Source organism: Dama dama, chromosome 1 (genome assembly GCF_033118175.1).
Source record: "Dama dama isolate Ldn47 chromosome 1, ASM3311817v1, whole genome shotgun sequence".
NCBI lineage: Eukaryota > Metazoa > Chordata > Mammalia > Artiodactyla > Cervidae > Dama > Dama dama.
In genome coordinates this window covers 42,400,950-42,420,911 of record NC_083681.1, presented here as the reverse complement: position 1 = coordinate 42,420,911, position 19,962 = coordinate 42,400,950, and the positions used below count along the sequence as shown (strand labels likewise).

Sequence of the window (19,962 nt, the reverse complement as noted above, 5' to 3'; positions counted from 1 at the left end):
CTCTAAAGAAATATCTTATTAGGGAGCTCGAGTATGCCAGAGTTAGACTAGACTATAAACAAGCTGCAAGATTGTAAAAATAAATCTCTGAGGGGGCTTTTATGTCTTTGACATCAGAATGTGTACTTCTCCATGATGATGCACATTAATTGTGAACTGCTACTCCTTATAAATGGCATTCCCATTCTCAGCACTAAGATTCTAACCTGCTTCTCTAATTCTACTTTTATCTTAGAAATTATCTGATAAGGTAAAATATCAAAACCACCACAGGGTGAAGTATTTTATTATTTTTACTATCCAGTAGGGTAACAGAAAGACATGAAAACAAGTGAACACATGTTGCTGTTTATATTATATTGTCATTGTAAATGCCCTTTATAAATGTGGGTGATCACCTGATTTCCCTAATCTCCAAGTAGCTTTCTTACTCCTAGATAGAGAAAGTAAGCTGGACTTAATGACAAAAAAAAAAAAGTTAAAAGTGCAAATTCTTTGGACTGCCTTTTAATGAATCCAACTTCTCAATGATAAAAATCACTGTTCAAGCAGCCTTATTACCTATATTAGGTATAAGTAAATCGAGTCTAATTTGAAGTGTTTTAAAACATAGCACAAAAACATCACAATCTGCCAGAACACAACACAAAACAGTCCTCTAAGGAATATAAACACTTGGTATATAAAAACGAGAAACTACATGATAAAAAAAAAAATCTCAATTACCTAAAATTTACTTGCTAAAGATTATTTATTGCACAATACGTCAGTTTGCCCCAAGAACAAAACAAATACTATTATCTTCAACTTCTAAATTCAGTCCATAGTCAAATCCATTTTCTCAAACTAAAGTTCTACAGTATTATGAGTAAACCCTTTGTTATTAAGACAGGGAAACTTTATACTTACAAATTTCTTAACAGTTCATGAAACAGCTTCATAAATCCTAGAAGGCACACATATTTCCTATCATAGTAAGTGCATTTAAGTACTTAATATTTAAAAAAGACAAGCTGTACAGAATACAAAAAGTACACATTTCATCCATTAAACAAATTTACAACTTTTACAATTAGTTATTACAGTAGAATCTACCTAACATTCACATCTAAAGAATTATCAACCAGTTTAATGGAGTGAGCAAAAAACTGTGCTCATTTGATAAGGCTAGTAAAAATATATTTCACAGTAGATCAGTTAGCGTCTTGGAGCTTATATTGGAAAATAAAAAGGGCAACATCAAGTCACTGGGCTCACTACGAAAACTAATTCCTTGAAAGACAAAGGATTCTGGGGGATAAAATCATTGGCTATACCTGGAAAGATTCAAAAATCTGTAAAGAAACTATTCATTTTCAGAAACATTCTTAAATTGGGCAATCTGAATGAGACTCAGCAAATCTAATCCATAAAGACAGTACTCCATGGAACATATTTTAGAAGACTTTTTAAAGACTTTTATCTTCAAGTTTTCAAAATATGTTCCATGGAGTACTGAGGAACCTATGGAGGAGAATCAGAGGTCTGAATTTTGACTTGGATTTAATTGAATTTTTTTTTGGAAAAAAAAAAAAAAAAGTCCCATCATGCAACTGTGTTACTCATCAAATTCCTATATACTTGTAATCACCAGTGTATTAACATGTTTTTGTTGGCTGATTTCATAAATATTTAGTTACTGTGGTACATAAATTTATATAAGGAAATGTATAATGAGAAAATGATAGAGCAGGGTCGGGGTAGGGGGGTATTGTGTGTGTGTGTGTGTGTGTGTGTGTGTGTGTGCGTGCGCGCACGCAGCACATGTGTATAGGGATTTTGAGTAAGATTTTTACTTGGAAAAAAAACAGTTCTGCTACTGAAAGAAAGTGTGAACACCACAGATAAAGTCTGTTTCTAAACAGCCTGCAAACCAGAGGAAGGGGCTTTCTCAGGTCACACAGCCAACAAGTGCACTGCCAGGTCAAAAGGACAGAGACCCCAGTACTCCTCTTGTATAAACAGCTGCCTCCATCATGAAAGTCAACCAATTATTAGTATTATATTAGTGGGTAAAATCCAAGCTACATTTGGTCAGACATTTTTCCTAAAAATTACTTAATTTGCATTCTGATTAAAGTCCCCAGTATCCAAAAATTCTGCCGTCAATAAGCAGCAACTTAAATTGTATGCTTTGGTACTTCAGAAAATAGTAATATTTGTAACATACCAATAATAAATCAGAAAATTATGTGGAATGTTAAAACACTTTTTAAAGACATCAGGCCCTAGTTTATTATATGCTGAAATGTTAATGTGTAGCATAAAATAAAATTTTACCTTATAAACAAAATTTTTAAAAAGTGGCTCAAGTGCTACTGAACATCATATCTATACCCTTTCCTGGCGTTTCAAATGAAATGCAGTGAAACAGAAAGTCAAGTTATCTCCTAATTTTCAGGGGTTTTTGTGTACATATGGTTAAAAGGCTACATACTATTTTCTTAATCTAAGAAATTTGAAGACTCTGGGACCTCAGGAAGATGCCTTCAAATTAAGAAAATAAAAGCACCATAAACCAATATTAAAGACTTATCATAATTTGGACATAAAATTTAGGGTCCCTGATGAAGAAAAACCTCCATCTGAATCTCCAGGATGAATAAGTATTACCAAAAGCTATTTAGAACAGTTTCCCAGCTGTAGGAAAGCATTTCTAGAATAGCCAAGAAGACTCCCCAGCAGAAATCCATTTACAAGGCAAAGTCCTGCCCTAATTCATAGTCTTCACCCATATTACACAGCATGGGGGAAAAAAAACACTTAAGTTAAAAAACATGTAGTTCCAAAACACATTGTTAAAGTTACAAAATAATTACAGATTATTTCAAGTAAAAACTATTAAAAGAGCAATAGTCAACCACAAGGGGGCATACATATTCCTTAGATCCCAGCAGGAAAGACTAATTTAAGTAGTAACATGCACTCTGATGTATTATACATTTTCAGTTAAGATTTTCTCACAGATGGCTACAACTTTTTTAAAATTCAAGGTCTATTTTAAACCTAACTAAATAGATTCCAGAATACTCTTGCCCTGAAAAGTAAGCATTTCAGAAGCCCCTGGAAATGTTGTTAACTCAGCAAAGAATTCAAGAGCAATTAGTCCTAATATGTATTAGAACAGATAAATAATAGGAAAATATGGTCTAAAACGGTAGCAAATTTTAATTTATCACAAGTGGAAGACAGGGAAAGTTTATCAAAATAAAAGGACAAACTGTCAGAATAGCAAAAATAAGAGGGTGGGGGGAATTGCTGTGTCTGTGCTACAACATCCCTGCCCTCTCTCCCCATGACTGAAGTATGTGTAGCCCACACCAGCAATGGAACACTCCACCAGGAGGTCACGGCCTATGGGGCTGGCCTGCCTCATCAGCCATGTTAAGAATATAGTTAGCCATATCATCTTCAGTGGGTGCATCTGATACCACCCAAGATTCATTCGCTCCAGTCATCTGTAGGCGACAAATAGGGCAATTCCTGTGTCGATCACTCCTATTAGAGAAATCAAATAAAGAATAATTTGTTTTCTTTTTCTGTTTAGAACACTGAATTTGAAATGTAGTACATGTACATTTTTTTTTAAAGGAAATAGCGTAAAAGTGTATAGTGAAAACTACATCTCTTCCTCCTACCCTAATCTTTATTATCCCCAGAGGCAACTGCTGTTAACCAGTTTCTTATATATTATTCAGTTTTTTATATATTCTTCTAGAGACAGATTAGCCATGACCAAGCTTGTATGTGTCTACACATCACTGCTCTTTTTTACAAGTATCAGCACATGTTAGAGCTGCCTATTCAAAATAAACATACACTGTTTGGATAGGCCATAATTCATTTAACTTATCTCCCATAGAAGGAAGGACATCTAGGTTTTTTCCTATCTTTTACTGCTATAAACAATGGAATGAAAGCATTCAAGGCTTAAAATAAAATGAACTTTACATGCAGAATAATTTTGGGGGGAAGAAAGAGCTTATATATAATCACTTAAATAAGATTATGTTTTCCAAAGGGATTTTTTTCTCTTGTCAAACATTACTTTGGAAATTTAAAAAATAGCATATTTGAGCCAGAAACGTCACAGAGGGAAAATATTTTTCTCTTTATTGCTCAGTGAAATCTGAAACCAAAGTAATTAAATTATATCAATTGCTCTTTGGCTTCTGTGCAAAAATTTAGAAATCTGTTCTAAAAACTAAATGTGAAAGTAGAGCTGGCATATATTGTTCAGATTCATTTTTGGTTCTTCAGAGATAGTTTTAAAGATAATTATCTGTGCTCTTCTGTGCACAAGTCACAATTTTAAAACAGTTGATTTCTGCTTCTGGCCAAGGGACCAGACTTATCTTCCCACTTAAAACAACTAAAACACTGGACAAAATACATGAAATAATGGTTTTCAACACTAAACACAAGATGACAAAGGATTATAATGCCAGAGAGATGGGAAACAAAACAAGGTGAGCCCTATAATTACCCAGCTCACTGCCTCTGAGAGTTTCCATGCCACAGAGAGAGCAGGGGAGACTGAGATGGAGCCTGGTAGACTCCCTGAGTTGACAAGACAAGAGCAGAGAATCTTAGGACGCCAAGACAGCTAGGTCTTAGCATAAAGTGCTGGACAGGAGAAAGCTACACCAAGGGTATATCCCAGAGTCTACTGAAGGTCCCTGTAGATATATTCAGCAGAGTAATGATCAGTGTGTGCAAGTCAGGAAACTACTCAAGCCCAGGAATCACTCAAAAGGATCTGAGGGGACAGTAACCAAAGCTCACAAAGGGCCTGGACATTGCCTGTTCCTACCAGACAGAGGAAAACCTTGTAATTCATGGAGCATCGGGTAGAGTACTCTGAAGGCTTGCCTCAGCAAAGGCATTATTAACTCTAAACTAAACATCACTCTGGTCCTGCCTAACAAGTCATAAAAGCAAGACTCAAAAGGATCAAACTGTTTCCAAGTAACTATATTCCAGAACAAAGCTCAAGGATATTTATAGGAATACAAAAATATCTAGTACCCCAAAAGGTAAAAAATCACAATGTCTGGAACCCAGCTAAGAACTACCATTCACACAGAGAAGCATAAAAATACAACCCAAAATGAAGAAAACAATCCATCAAAACTAATCCAGAACTGACAGATACATCAGAATCAGCAACAAGAAAATAAAAGGTTATGATAACTACATTCTATATATTTAAAAAGCGAGAGGAAAGACCACATATTAAGCAGAGACTGGAAGATACTAAAAACTTGAACTTCTGGATGACAGCTAAGATATCTGAATAAAAAATACACTGGGTGGGATTAATGGCAACAGACTGCAGGAAAAAAAGATCAGTGAATTTGAAATGATATAGCAGTATTAATTATCCAAAATTAAACACAGAGAAAATGACTCAAAAAAGAAGGAAAATAGCATCTGTGAACTGTGCAAAAGTGGTCTAGTCCATCAGTGGCTGGAGTCCCAGAAGGAGATGGGACAAAAGAGAACAGAAAAGGATGTTTAAGAAAATACTGGCTGAAAAATTTCCAAAACTCACGATACTATACTCCTACAAATCCAAGGAGCTCAATGAATCTTAAGTGCAAGAAACATGAAGAAAACTAAGGCGCATCAAAATCAAACTGCTGAAAATCAGAGATGAACGGGAAAAAAAACCTCAAAAACAGCCAGAGGAAAAAAGGCACATTACCTACAGAGGAAAAAAGATGAGGATGAGAGCAGATTTCTCATAGAAAATGTTGTAAGCAAGAAGATGGTGGAGCAATGTCATTAAAGTACTGAGAGAAAAACTATCATCAGTCTAAAATTTTATAACCAGAAAAAAATCTCTCTCAAAAAATGTTTTGCTGTCATTCAATAAAATTCTATGGAATTTATAAAAAAGAGCTTATAAATAAATCATTATTAAGGTTGCAGGGTACAAGACTGATACACAAAACTGCTTATTTTTAATATATAGAAATACAATAATCAAAAATTGAAATTTAAAAATAACATTTAAAGTAACATAAAAACTATAAAATACTTAGTGATATGCAACACTGGAAACTATGATTGATGACGGAAATTAAAGAAGACCTGTGGGAGACCTGGGTTTGATCCTTGGGTTGGGAAGATTTCCTGGAGAAGGCAAAGACTACCCACAGTATTCTGGCCTGGAGAATTCCATGGACTGTATAGTCCATGGGGTTCACAAAGAGTTGGACACGACTGAGTGACCTTTACTTTCACTTTCAAATAAATGGAGAAACAGTGAGATATGGGTTGGAAGACTTAATATTGTTAAGAAGTTTTATTATTGTTTAGTCACTATGTCCAACTTAACACTCCCCAAATTATTTAACTCAATCCCAATCAAAATTCTTACAGCCTTTTTTGGGTAGAAATTGGCAAGCTGATTATAAAATTCACACTGAAACGCAAAAGATCTAGAAAAACCAAAACAACTTTGAAAAAGAACAAAGTTGGAGGACTAATACTCCCTGATTTTAAGACTTACAAAGCTACACTAATCAAAGTAGTATGATATTGGTGTGAATTAGACAATAGGTCAATGGAACAGAAAAGAGTTCAGAAATACTCACCTGTGTTTTAACAACTGATTTTCAACAAAGGAGCAGAGGCAATTTTAGAGAAGAAAACACAGTCTTTTCAAAAAACTGTGCTGGAGCAACTGGAAAGCCATTAAGGATAAAATAAAAATTTTTTGATCCATACCTCACACCATACAAAAATTAACTCAAAATGGATCACAGACCTAGATGTAAAACCTAAAAACAATAAATCTTTTAGAAGGAAAAATGGAAGAAAATCTTCGTGACCTTGGGTTAAACAAAGATTTCTTAGATACGACACCAAAATGATTATTCATTAATCACAAATTGAGAAATTGGACTTCATAAAAATTAAAAATTTCTACTCTTTGAAAGATATTCTTAAGAATGAAAAGATAAATCAGAGTGGGAGAAAATATTTGCAAATTATATATCTGATAAAGGGCATGTATCCATAATACATAAAGAACTCTCAAAACTTAATACAAAAACAACTAATTAAAAAATTGGGTAAGTAGGATCATCAGTACCATCTTTCTAGATTCCATATATATGCATTAATATATGGTATTTGTCTTTCTCATTCTGACTTACTTCACTCTGTATAATGGGCTCTAGGTTCATCCACCTCATTAGAACTGACTCAACTTCATTCTTTTTAATAACTGACTAATATTCCACTGTGTATATGTACTACAACGTCTTTATCCATTCATCTATTGATGGATATGTAGGCTGCTTCCACGTCCTAGCTGCTGTAAATAGTGCTGCAGTAAACACTGCAGCAAAGGAGACACAGACATAAAGAACAGACTTTTGGTCACAGTCAGGGAAGGAGAGGGTGGGATAAATCGAGAAAGTAGTACTGAAATATATATATTATCATATGTAAAAGAGTGGGAATCTGCTCTATGACACAGGGAACTCAAACTGGTGCTCTGTGACAACGTAGAAGAGTGGGATGGGGAGGGAGGTGGAGGGAGGTTTAAGAGAGGGGACATATGTGTGCCTGGGGCTGATTCATGTTGATGCATTGCAGAAACCATCACAACATTGTAAAGTAATTATCCTCCAATTAAAAATAAAATACAATTAAAAAAGAAATGGGCAAAAGAATCTGAATGAATATTTCACCACAGATGAAATACATATAGATGGGAAATTAGCATAAGAAAAGTGCTCAGCACCACCAGTCAGCAGGGAAAGGCAAATTAAAACCACAATGAGATACCACTACACATTTATTAGAATGGCTACAATTAGAATGACAAATACCAAGTACTGGCAAGGCTGTAGGGCAACTGGAACTTTTATACACTGGAGTGTAAAATGGCATAACCACTTTGGAAAACAACTGGCAGTTTCTTAAAAAGTTAAACATACACCTACCATATGATCTAGCCATCCCACTTGTAGCTATTTATCCAAGAAAAAAGCCAAAATGTACATCCATAAAAACAGTTGAGCACAAATGTATATAGCAGCTTTATTTGTAATAGCCAAAAATTCAAAACAACCCAATGACCATCAACAGGTGAATGGATAAAGTAGCTGCAGAATATTCGTACAATGACTACTACTCAGCAATAAAAAGCAAGAAACTACTGATACATACTACAACAAAGTAAATCTTGAAAAAATTATAATGGATGAAAGAAGCCAGACCAAAAAAGAGTATATACTGTATGGGACATCCAGATTATTTTACAGTGAGTGACTGAAACCATATTAGTGGTTGTCTGGGGACTACGACAAGGGACTGGGGGAAGGAGACCTTACAGTGGGCATGAGGTAACTTGGGGGTGATGGATTTGTTCATTATCTAAATTGTGAGGATGATTTTTATGAGTATATACATATATCAAATTGTACTTTAAATATATATAGTTTACTGTATGTCTGATAAATTTTCTTAAATGCTTGATTCTTATTTTATAAAATAATGAGCTTGACTAGCCATTCTCTAAAGTTCTCCTCAGGTCCAATATTCAATATTCAAGGATTAATATTATTCTTTCTAATGACATATGGAGGGAAAATGTAGAAAAGAGGAGAAAAATGGAAGGAAAGGAAAAATGTTTGATTCCAGACTCTAATCAGGCACAAATCTCTTTATAGCAAAAGTAAATTGTCAAAACTAAGCTACATCCTCACATTTTATAAACTATGTATAAAAATATTTTAAGCAATAGTAGGCATGTCATAAAATCCAAAATATTAAAGAACAAAGTCTCTTATGTTAACTACAATATATTTGCATTTTTTGAAGTGTATTCATATACACTTTGCCATTTGACCTTGGCCTACCTCATGAAGGCAGCAGACTACTTACCACTTGTCAATGCACTTCTGACAAAAGCTGTGAGCACAGGGCAGGATAAGGTCAGCTCGACCATCCATACAAATACAGCACTCTTCCTCGTCAGTCAGCTGCTTTACCCTGCAATGTGAAAAATGAGCTGGAGCAGTGATATTCTCTGTTGTCATTGTGCTGTAAACTTTGTTTCCATTGGCTTGAAAAGTGTAATCAAGGATGTATGTGCTCTCAACATAAAGCACAACATGACTCATGCAGTATCAGAGTAAATTAACCTATATTTTAGGGATAGCAAACATATTAGGGAAGTACTACAGGGGAAATTTCATAGAGAAAAGACTGGATAAAAGATAAATCCTGAGATGGTTAAAAAGAAAAATATGGACTAAAACTAAAAATATTCAGATCTTTCTGAAAATAACTTAGCCATTTTAATCATACTGAATTTTTATAAATGAATTCAACCAATATATGAGTTATTCACCTTGCAGGATATAAAGCTCTCTAAAATATGGGCCCTGCCCAGGGTCTATATATTATGCTGCTGCAGCTAATGGGCATATAAATGAAAGAATAGCTTAGTCTTAAGGTTCAGGTGCTATATGAAATGTGAAAGAGATAGAATGCAAAGTATCTGTCCTCAAAGAGCTCTTTCATCTCAGGAAGAAAAGAGATGTTCAACTTTCTACTCCAGCCACAATTTAGAATGCCCCTGAGTGAGCCAAGTGCCTTTGCATGTGGTGTTTGGCAAACTCCAACCTCAGTTACTCAGCTCAAGATACCATCTTCTCTATGCTCTCAAAACCCAACATTTTCCTCAACTAAAGGTCTTAAATACTACATTTTATTGGCTGTTTATTGGTTAGTCTATCCATAAACTGTAAACTCATAAGGAGTTTGTCTTAGGTTCTCAATATATATTTCTTGAAGTGATTTAAATTTGCTTTTAATCTCTGTGCTATTCTGTAATGTTTAGGTTTTCTTCATCAAGCATGTATTGCTTTTATAATTATACAAAAATTAAATGTTCCAAAGTATAGCCACTAGACTATAAGCTTCTTAAGGGCAGAAACTACCTCTAACATGTTTTTATTCCCAGCTGTGCTTATACACTGTATGTAAGACACTGATATAGTACTTTAAAATCTGTCAATTTGTATATAGAAAATAAGCGAATGTCAAATGTGCATTATGTGTAGTAAGTGCTAAGTAAAGAAGGAAGAAAGTATATTTCAAATTTGTCAGAAAGATAAGGTAGGAAAATGACAGGATTTCGATAGAGGACATTCAATGTGAATAAACAAAGCTAAACAGGTAGGGAAAAAAGTGTCTATCAAGCAGGCTGGTATGAAAGACTGCCTAAGTATAGCAGAGATAATCTGATCCTTGTACATCAAAACAGTAAGTTTAAACTTGTTTTGACAGAGTTTAATCAAGGGGAAAGTGAACCCCCATTGGAAATAATGCTTTAGGAGATCAACTGGGAGAGCAGTATGAGGGACAGTCTAGAGAGAGGAACACCAATTAGATCCTTATTTCAGTAATTCACCTGGGACATAATTAAGCCTGGTCTAAGGGGCATTACAAAAGACAAATCATTAGGATGTGGTAATAGAGTAAATGCTATGCTTGAACAATGCGTAAAAGAGGGCAGCCTCTGAATTGAAATTGGGAAACCGAATGAAAACCTAGATGGGTGTGGATCTAATGTATTTTAATTTTTCTATATCTATTTATTTCAATGTTTAAATGCCTTTTAGGTGCAAGGTAATGCTAAAAATCTTTCAAGCTTGGCTCAGCAGTACGTGAACTGAGAATTTCCAGATATACAAGCTAGATTTAGAAAAGGCAGGGGAACCAGAGATTAAATCACCAACATCTGTTGGATCACAGGAAAAACAAGGGAATTCCAGGTAAACATCTACTTCTGCTTCACTGACTTTATTAAAGCCTTTGACTATCACAACAAACTGTGGATCACAACAAACTGTGGAAAATTCTTAGAGATGGGAATACCAGACCACCTTACCTGTCTCCTGAGAAACCTGTATGTGAATCAAGAAGCAACAGTTAGAACCAGACACAGAACAACTGACTGGTTCAAAATTAGGAAAGCAGTATGTCAGGGCTGTACATTGTCATTCTGCTTATTTAACTTATATGCAGAGTATATCATGTGAAATGTTGGGCTGGATGAATCACAAGCTGGAATCAAGATTTCTGGGAGAAATATCAACAACCTCAGATATGCAGATGATACCACTCTAATGGCAGAAAGTGAAGAGGAACTAAAGAAACTCTAGATAAGGGTGAAAGAGGAGGATGAAAGTGCTGGCTTGAAACTCAACATTCAAAAAACTAAGATCATGGCATCTGGTCCCATCACTTCATGGCAAACAGGGAAAAAGTAGAAACAGTGACAGACTTTATTTTCTTGGGCTCCAAAATCACTGTGGATGGTGACTGTAGTCATGAAATTAAGAGATGCTTGCTCCTTGAAAGAAAAGCTATGACAAACCTGTGCATGCTAAGTCGCTTCAGTTGTGTTCGTCTCTTTGTGACCCCAGGGACTGTATAGCCTGCCAGGATCCTCTGGCCATGGGATTCTCCAGGCAAGGATACTGGAATGGATTGCCATGCCCTCTCCAGGGGGATCTTCCCAAACCAGGGATTGAACCTAAGTCTCTTATATCCCCTGCAGTGGCAGGCAGGTTCTCTACCACTAGTGCCATCTGGGAAGCCCTTGACAAACCCAGACAGCATATTACAAAACAGAGACATCACTTTGCCAACAAAGGTCTGTATAATCAAAGCTATGGTTTTTCCAGTAGTCATGTACAGATGTGAGAGTTGGACCATAAAGAAGGCTGAGTGCCAAAGAACTGATGCTTTTGAATTGTGGAGCTGGAGAAGACTCTTGAGAGTCCCTTGGACAGCAAGGAGATCAAACCAACCAATCCTAAAGGAAACCAACTCTGAATATTCACTGGAAGGACTGATACTGAAGCTGAAGCTACAATACTTTGGCCACCTGATGCGAAGAGCCGACTCACTGGAAAAGACCTCGACCCTGGGAAAGATTGAGAGCAGGAGGAGAAGGGGTTAACAGAGGATGAGATACCTCTGTTGGATGGTATCACCAACTCAAAGGACATGAGCTTGAGCAAACTGCGGGAGACAGTGGGTAGGGAAGCCTGGCGTGCTACAGTTCAAGGGGTCGCAAAGAGTCAGACATAACTCAGCGACTGAACAACAACGTGCTATGTATTGTGCCAGATCCAAAAGAACTGGGGTCTCTGCTCTTGAGGAGCTTACAGTTTATGTCTAAGGATGTGGACTTGGTTGTCAGTATCAAAGAATATAACTGAATCCATAAAGAGTGACAGACAGGGTTTTGAAGGTTAGAGTTTAAAGCTGAGGGCAGAGGGCCACAGAGAACAGCATTCTGGATGGAGATAAAAGAAAGAAAAAAGGATACAGAAGCAGCCAGTGGAAGCCGTATATGTTCACTTGATTTTTTTGCTACCTTCCTAGCAGTACAGTTACCAGACGAAGGAGGGATAAAGTCTTGCTGTTTGTCCTTATTAGACCACTTGTAGAATAGAGAATTCAGTTCTCTGTCCCCCTACTCTGAAAAACAAATTTACAGATAAAAGGTCATCCAGGAAAGCCTCTGGGATATAGAAGAGACCAATATAAACAAAGGCTGAAGGAACTGGGGAGGTTTATCCTGGGGAACAAAAGGCTCAGTGAGAATTGATTAGTGTGTTCAAATATTTGACGGCTGAGAGAGAACAGACTTGTTTGGTGGAATTCCAGAGGGTACTGTCACCGAAATAAGTAGAAAACAGTAATAATTAGTAGCAATGATAGTTAACTTTTATAGATACATATTTTTATGAGCCAGGCACTGTTCCAAGTATTTTACATATACTAACTCACTTAACTCTCTCAAGAGTCCTATGAAGTAGACCTTATTACTGTCATCTTCTTTTAAAAGATGAGGATACTGAGTAAAGAGAGGTTTAATAACTTGTCCAAAGTGACACAGTAAGAAGTAAAGCCACAGGCAATTTGGTTCTAGAATCTGTGCTGTGCTGCCTTAGGAGAGCCAGATTTTGGCTCTAAGAAAAATTATGCAAAATGGAAAATTACACAGTGATTAAAGCCATTTGTGTATGAAAAACCTTGTCTTTCTGAGACAGTGAGTCCCACACAACTGCAGGTGTTCATGTTCAAGCTGGACTACCACTTGGCTAAATGTGGTAAGTCTTGCTACGCAAAGTGCTATCCATGGGTGAGCAGTAGTGACAACACCTGAGAGCTTGATAGAATCTCAAGCTTTTTCTCAAAACCACTGAATATCAAAGTTTAAGAAGCACTGTAGTACAGGATTTTCATGCACCAGGGAGTACTAATGCAGAGGTTAGGAGCATGGCTGTATTGCCAGACAGGCCTGAATGTGAATCTCCGCTAGACCAGTTTCTAGCCATGTCATTCATTTGTCTAAACCTCAAGTTGCTACATCTGCAATGAACCAAATCCCCTGGGATTGCTGTGATTTAATGGGTTTATAAAAAGGGCTTCCCTGGTGGCTCAGACAGTAAAGAATCCACCTGCAATGCAGGAGACCTGGGTTCGATTCCTAGTGTGGGAGGATCCCCTGGAGAAGGGCATGACAACCCACTCCAGTATTCGTGCTGGAGAATTCCCATGGAAAGAGCAGCCTGGCAGGCTACAGTCCATGCGGTTGCAAAGAGTTGGACACAACTGAGTGATTAAGCACAGAGCACAATGAGTTTATATATGTAAAGCACTCCTCACAATGCCTAATACCCTATAAGTACTTAGTAAATATAAAATACTACTAGAAATAGGTACCAGACATAAGGCTGAATCAAATAAATACCTCTCAAGATCCCACTCAATCTGAAAAGTCTATTTTTCTATGAACTAAGTATATCAGGGTGTAAAAAACAAAAACAAAACCCCAAAATATACAAAGGCAAGCAGCAGCCCTAACCTACCAATTAGGCATTGAGTTTCCCAGTGTAGAGGGCACATGAAAAGGGATAACACTCTTACCTTCCTCATTAAGATGACTGCAATAAGAAAAAAGTATTACTTTCATTTTCGACCACAGAGCCTAGTAAATACTATTTACTATTAAATGCTATTTTCAACTTCCAAAATACTTAAAAAAAAATCAGTTTGAAGAGGGAAAGGAATAAAAAACAGAAAATCAGATGTCTGTCTTTGAAAGATTAACTTAACAAAATACAGGAAAGATAAGCCTAAATGCTACCTATAATACTCTAAAACTCATTTGGCATTTTATCAGTAACACTTGTACAGCCCAAGCCTAGAAAACCAAACAATCCTATTAAAGACAAACAGGAAAGAAAAATTTTAAATACAATTTTACTACAACATAGTATTTGGAAACCAGTGGTTAAGAATGGACCGGAAAATGCAACCATAAATGGAGCAATAAAAATGAAATTCTTGTTAAGCATATTCTTAACTTTAAGGTAAAAGATACTGTCAATACTGATTTGTGCTGTCTACCCTGTATGACAATAAGACAGGATGTCAACATGTCTAGACCCACGTAAGCCTTTTTCCAGTGAGGCATTCACAAATTTAAATTATGGTCATGGCTGTCAAATGGCAACAGGTGGGTGCGTTCACATGCCAAAAGCATTATGGAGAAGGAAAAGAAAGTTTAGATAGAACAATAATATATTAGGCCTGAGTAAACAAGCACCATCACAGAAAATGCTGGCTGACCTCATTTCCTTCTGGTAACTCAGTACATGCAGTATGTGTACTAACTACTAGTCCATTCCAGAATGGACTGCCAAGTCCTAGAGCCGATATTTACAATATTAATGCTCCAATTAGTCAGATACCTTTAAGAAAAACTGGAATGGTTTTACCAGATTCTTGGACCTAATTCCTTGAAGGGCTTTGAATGTCTAAGATCCTAAATGCATATTAAAGAGGGTATTAACTATGTGTCTTGTCATTAAATGCAAGCAGGTTGAGTATTCATGGAAACTGGGTTGACAGAAACATTACCTGGTGTGAACCACTTTAGTTTTTCTTTAATGTGGCACTCTAACAATGTCCTGAAACACAGAATAGTCCGAAAGCAGATCTGGGATATAATACCATCTGAGACAAAAAGTAATGTGATTTAAGAAGTCACAGAGACCATTAGCAAAAATATTACTGTGATTTCAGTAGTTTGCATGTTGGAAAAGAAGAGAAACATGGCATTTATGCATTGCTTACCTTCCCATCCAAAGACTAGCCTGACAAGATGTTACAGACGCTGAGTTCTCATCAGGGTCTTCAGAGGTGGAGCTCTGTGCCAATACTCCTGCTGCTTGACTTGTGATGTCTTTATAAAGCTGGATAAACTGGTACAAATTCATGATCCGTGATGCTTCCACAATGCCACTGCTTTTGTTAATCTAAAAATACAAAGAAAATGAAAAAAAAAAAAAAGTTGATAATCTTTCTGATTGATGTTTCCTAAAAAGGGGAACAACTATTTAGTCACCTAGGAAACAAAGTTTGCAAATTACATAACAAGAGAGCAAGAGTCTGAGCAAATGAATAATATCACTTCCTCTATGTTTGCAGGGTTCAAAATACACAATATTTTCTCCTGTGATAGTCAAAATAACCTGTAGGGTTGATTAGGCATCAACCTGTTTAGTAGTGGAGGTCAGGCAATTTTCCCAGACTTAAGAAATGAATTTTAGAGATCAGTATTAACAATCCTTTTAATTTATTTAAGTAATGTCTTAAAGATTTATTTGAATCCAACAACCACTTGCCATTCTACTATAACTGAAACAGATTAGTTTTTTAATATAATCGAACTACTTCACTTTCTCATGTCCGCAGTTCCAACAATACTTTTAAAAACGATTATATTAAAAAACATGTTACAGCAACATTTCAATATTTTGAAGAATAACAGTTGTAATTAGCATTTATTGTTTATTACTTGAGAAGACAGTAAGAGAAAAAAGTTGAGAATCAAGTATGAATCAGACTCCGTATGGTGAAAATGGAAGAACCATTTCTAATAGAAAATTGATTCAGTTTGGGGAAGGTTAAGAGTCTATCTGGAGATGCAAATATGTAATATTCTTTGCAATAGATTATACATGGGGTAGAGAACAAATAGAATTACAGGTGATAGGAATTTATGTGGGGTAACAAAAAAAGACTTTCAGAGCTGAGGAAACTGAGCCAGTCTTCCTTTGGAAATGCATAGTTCAGAAGAAATCAGGGAATAATTCACATAAATTTCATATTTAATAGCAAAGTTTATCAAACTGCAATTTTTAACCTACTTGAAGTATAGCTGATGTATAATTATAGGTATACAATATAATGATTCATAATTTTTAAAGGTTATACTCCATTTATAGTTATTATAAAATATTATCTATATTCCCTATATTGTACAATATTTCCTTGTAGCTTATTTTACACCTTACAGTCTTCTTAATCCCCTAACCTTACATAGCCCCTCCTCCTTTCCTCTCCCCACTGGCAACCAACAGTTTCTTCTTTACATCCATGAGTCTACTTTTTTGTTATATTCACTATAAACTATAATTATTATAATCATAGGATTTACACAACAAATATTTACCAAGTACCCATCATGTGGATGTTATAAGCACTATATAGGTACTCCTGCTCTAGCACTAGTGACACAGTGTATAAAAACCAGATAAAAATCCCTGCCCTCATGAAGATTACTCTATAGGTTGGAGAGACAAAATATAGATAGGATGGAAATAAGTGTTAAGAAGAACATTAAACAGAGGAGAGAAAATGCTGAAAGGCTGCAGGGAAGGCCTCACAGCAGTGCCATTTAGGAACTAAAGCGGTTCAAGAATGAGTCATGTGGGTATCTGGGGAACGAGCATTCCAGGCTAAGAGAACAGGAAGTGCAACGGCAGAAGTGAACCTGGCCAGTACTGTACTGTCTTAATGATGGTAGCTTTGTAGTATAATCTGAAGTCAGGAAGGTTGATTCCTCCAGCTCCATTCTTCTTTCTCAAGACTGCTTTGGCTATTTGGGGTCTTTTGTATTTCCATATGAATTGTGAAATTTTCTGTTCTAGTTCTGTGAAAAATGTCATTGGTAATTTGATAGGGATCACACTGAATCTGTAGACTGCATTTGGTAGTATAGTCATTTTCACAATATTGATTCTTCCTACCCAGGAACATGGAATATCTCTCCACCTGTTTATGTCATCTTTGATTTCTTTCATTAGTGTCTTATAATTTTCTGTGTACAGTTCTTTTGTTTCCTTAGGTAAGTTTATTCCTAGATATTTAATTCTTTTGTTGCAATGGTGAATGGTATTGATTTCTCTTTCTGATTTTTCATTGCTCGTATATAGAAATGCAAGTGATTTCTGTGTATTGATTTTGTATCCTGCAACTTTGCTAAATTCACTGATTAGCTCTAGTAATTTTCTGATACTATCTGTAGAGTTTTCTATGTACAAAGTATCAGGTCATCTGCAAACAGTGAGAGCTTTACTTCTTTTCTGATCTGGGTTCCTTTTATTTCTTTTTCTTCTCTGATAGCTGTAGCTAAGACTTCCAGAACTATGTTGAATAATAGTGGTGAAAGGGGACACCCTTGTCTTGTTCAAGACAGTATGGTACTGGCACAAAAACAGAAATACACACCAGTGGAACAAGATAGAAAGCCAAGCAATAAACCCATGCACCTATGGGTACCTTATTTCTGACAAAGGAGGCAAGAATATACAATGAGGCAAAGACAGCCTCTTCAATAAATGGTGTTGGGAAAACTGGACAGCTACATGTAAAAGAATGAAATTAGAAGACTTCCTAACACCATAAACAAATATAAACTCAAAATGGATTAAAGACCTAACTGTAAGACCAGAAACTATAAAACTCTTTGAGGAAAACACAGGCAGAACACTTGATGACATAAATCAAAGCAAGATCCTCTATGACCCACATCCTGGAGTAATGGAAATTAAAAAAAAAAAAAGTAAACAAGTGGGACCTGATTAAACTTAAAAGCTTTTGCACAGCAAAGAAAACTATAATCAAGGTGAAAAAACAACCCTCAGAATGGGAGAAAATAATAGCAAATGAAACAACTGACAAAGGAATAATTTCCAAAATATATAAGCAGCTCATACAACTCAATACCAGAAAAACAAACAACTTGATCAAAAAGTGGGAAAAAGACCTAAACAGACATTTCTCCAAAGAACATACATACATGTGCTAACAAACACATGAAAAGATGCTCAGCATCGCTCATTATTAGAGAAATGCAAATCAAAACTACAATGAGATATCACCTCACACCAGTCAGAATGGCCATCATCAAAGAGTCTACAAACAATAAATGCTAGAGATGGTGTGGAGAAAAGGGAATGCTCTTGCACTGTTTGTGGGAATGTAAATTGATACAGCCATTATGGAAGATGGTATAGAGATTCCTTAAAAAACTAGAAATAAAACCACCATATGACTCAGCAATCTTACTCCTAGGCATATACCCTGAGGAAACCAAATGGAAAAAGATACATGTATCCCATTGTTCACTGCAGCACTATTTACAATAGCTAGAACATGGAAGCAACCTAGATGTCCATCAACAGATGAATGGATAAAGAAATTGTGGTATGTATACACAATGAAATATTACTCAGCCATAAAAAGTAATGCCTTTGAGTCAGTTCTAATGAGGTGGATGAACCTAGAATCTATTATACAGAGTGAAGTAAGTCAGAAAGAAAGATAAATATTGTGTTCTAATGCATATACATGGAATCTAGAAAAATGGTACTGAAGAATTTACTTAGAGGGCAGCAATGGAGAAACAAACATAGAGAATAGACTTGTGGACATGGGGAGAGGGTGAGATGTATGGAAAGAGTAACATGGAAACTTTCATTGTCATATGTAAAATAGATAGCCAATGGGAATTTGCTGTATGGCTAAGAAGCTCAAATAGGGGCTCTGTATCAACCTAGAAGGGTGGGATGGAGAGGGAGATGGGAGAGAAGTTCAAAAGGGAGGGGATATATGTATACCTATGGCTGATTAATGTTGAGGTTTGACAGAAAACAAAATTCTGTAAGGCAATTATCCTTCAATAAAAAAATTAATTAACTAAAAAAAAAAAAAAGAAGAAGAAGAAGCAAACCTGGCGAGAAGCACAGGGTCCAGCAAGGAGCCCAGGGCAACTGGAACAAAATAAGAGAGGGAAGACTGGTAGAAGATGAGGTTAGGGAGTGAGGTGGCGCCAAATGTATAGGACTTTGCTGCTCACAGTAATGATTTTGGCTCTTATCTCAAGTACATGGCAAGTCACTGGAGGGTTTTGAGCCACGGAAAATTAAGATCTAATTTCACTTCAGATTATGAGTGGAATAGACTGGTTGCTGATCTGAGACTAGACAGAATGGGGACAAGGGCGGAGAAGCAAGGAGATGAGTTAGAAGGCACCTGGAATAATCCCAGTGAGAAATGATGGTTGCAAGGAATAAGGTAATAGTAGTAACAATGGTTAAGAGTTGGTCACATTCTGAATATATTTTGAAGAGCAACCTATCAGGATTCAATTATGCACTGACTGTGTGGTGGGTATAAGAGAAAAAGAGAAGTCAAGATGACTCAAAGGTTTTGGTCTAAGTAACAAGACAGATGAAAATAATATAATTCATGAAGCTTCTAAACAGCCACCTTAGTCCATAATTTTAATTAATTCATTAATTTTCTAATATTTCCACAAAGTATTCCATTTAAAAATTATTTAGATTTTTTTTTTCTTTAAACTGGTGGAAGAGGGGTTTTCTGTGATTTGTAGCTGATGGCAATTTAAATGACAGAGGAATGAACATTCTAGATGAGGGAGCTCAATAAGCAGAGGCATTGAGATGGGAAAGTTGCAGCTACACAGCCTTAAATTAGTTAAGCCTGGTGAGACTTTAGACTGCA

The 19,962-nt window shown here is 36.0% G+C and overlaps 1 protein-coding gene across 2 annotated transcripts in view; it reads right to left on the bottom strand.

The window, feature by feature from the left end:
* Positions 1-491: 491 nt before the first annotated feature.
* RNF141 (ring finger protein 141) overlaps positions 492-19,962 on the bottom strand; it is a 35,353-nt gene continuing 15,882 nt past the window's right edge. For both annotated transcript variants that reach the window (XM_061147793.1, XM_061147794.1), the window contains exons 4-6: positions 15,226-15,407; positions 8,944-9,051; positions 492-3,537 (exon numbers count right to left, since the gene is read on the bottom strand). In XM_061147793.1, coding sequence (XP_061003776.1) covers positions 3,387-3,537; positions 8,944-9,051; positions 15,226-15,407 — 441 coding nt within the window. In that variant the 3' untranslated portion in view covers positions 492-3,386. The remainder of the gene's footprint in view (positions 3,538-8,943; positions 9,052-15,225; positions 15,408-19,962) is intronic.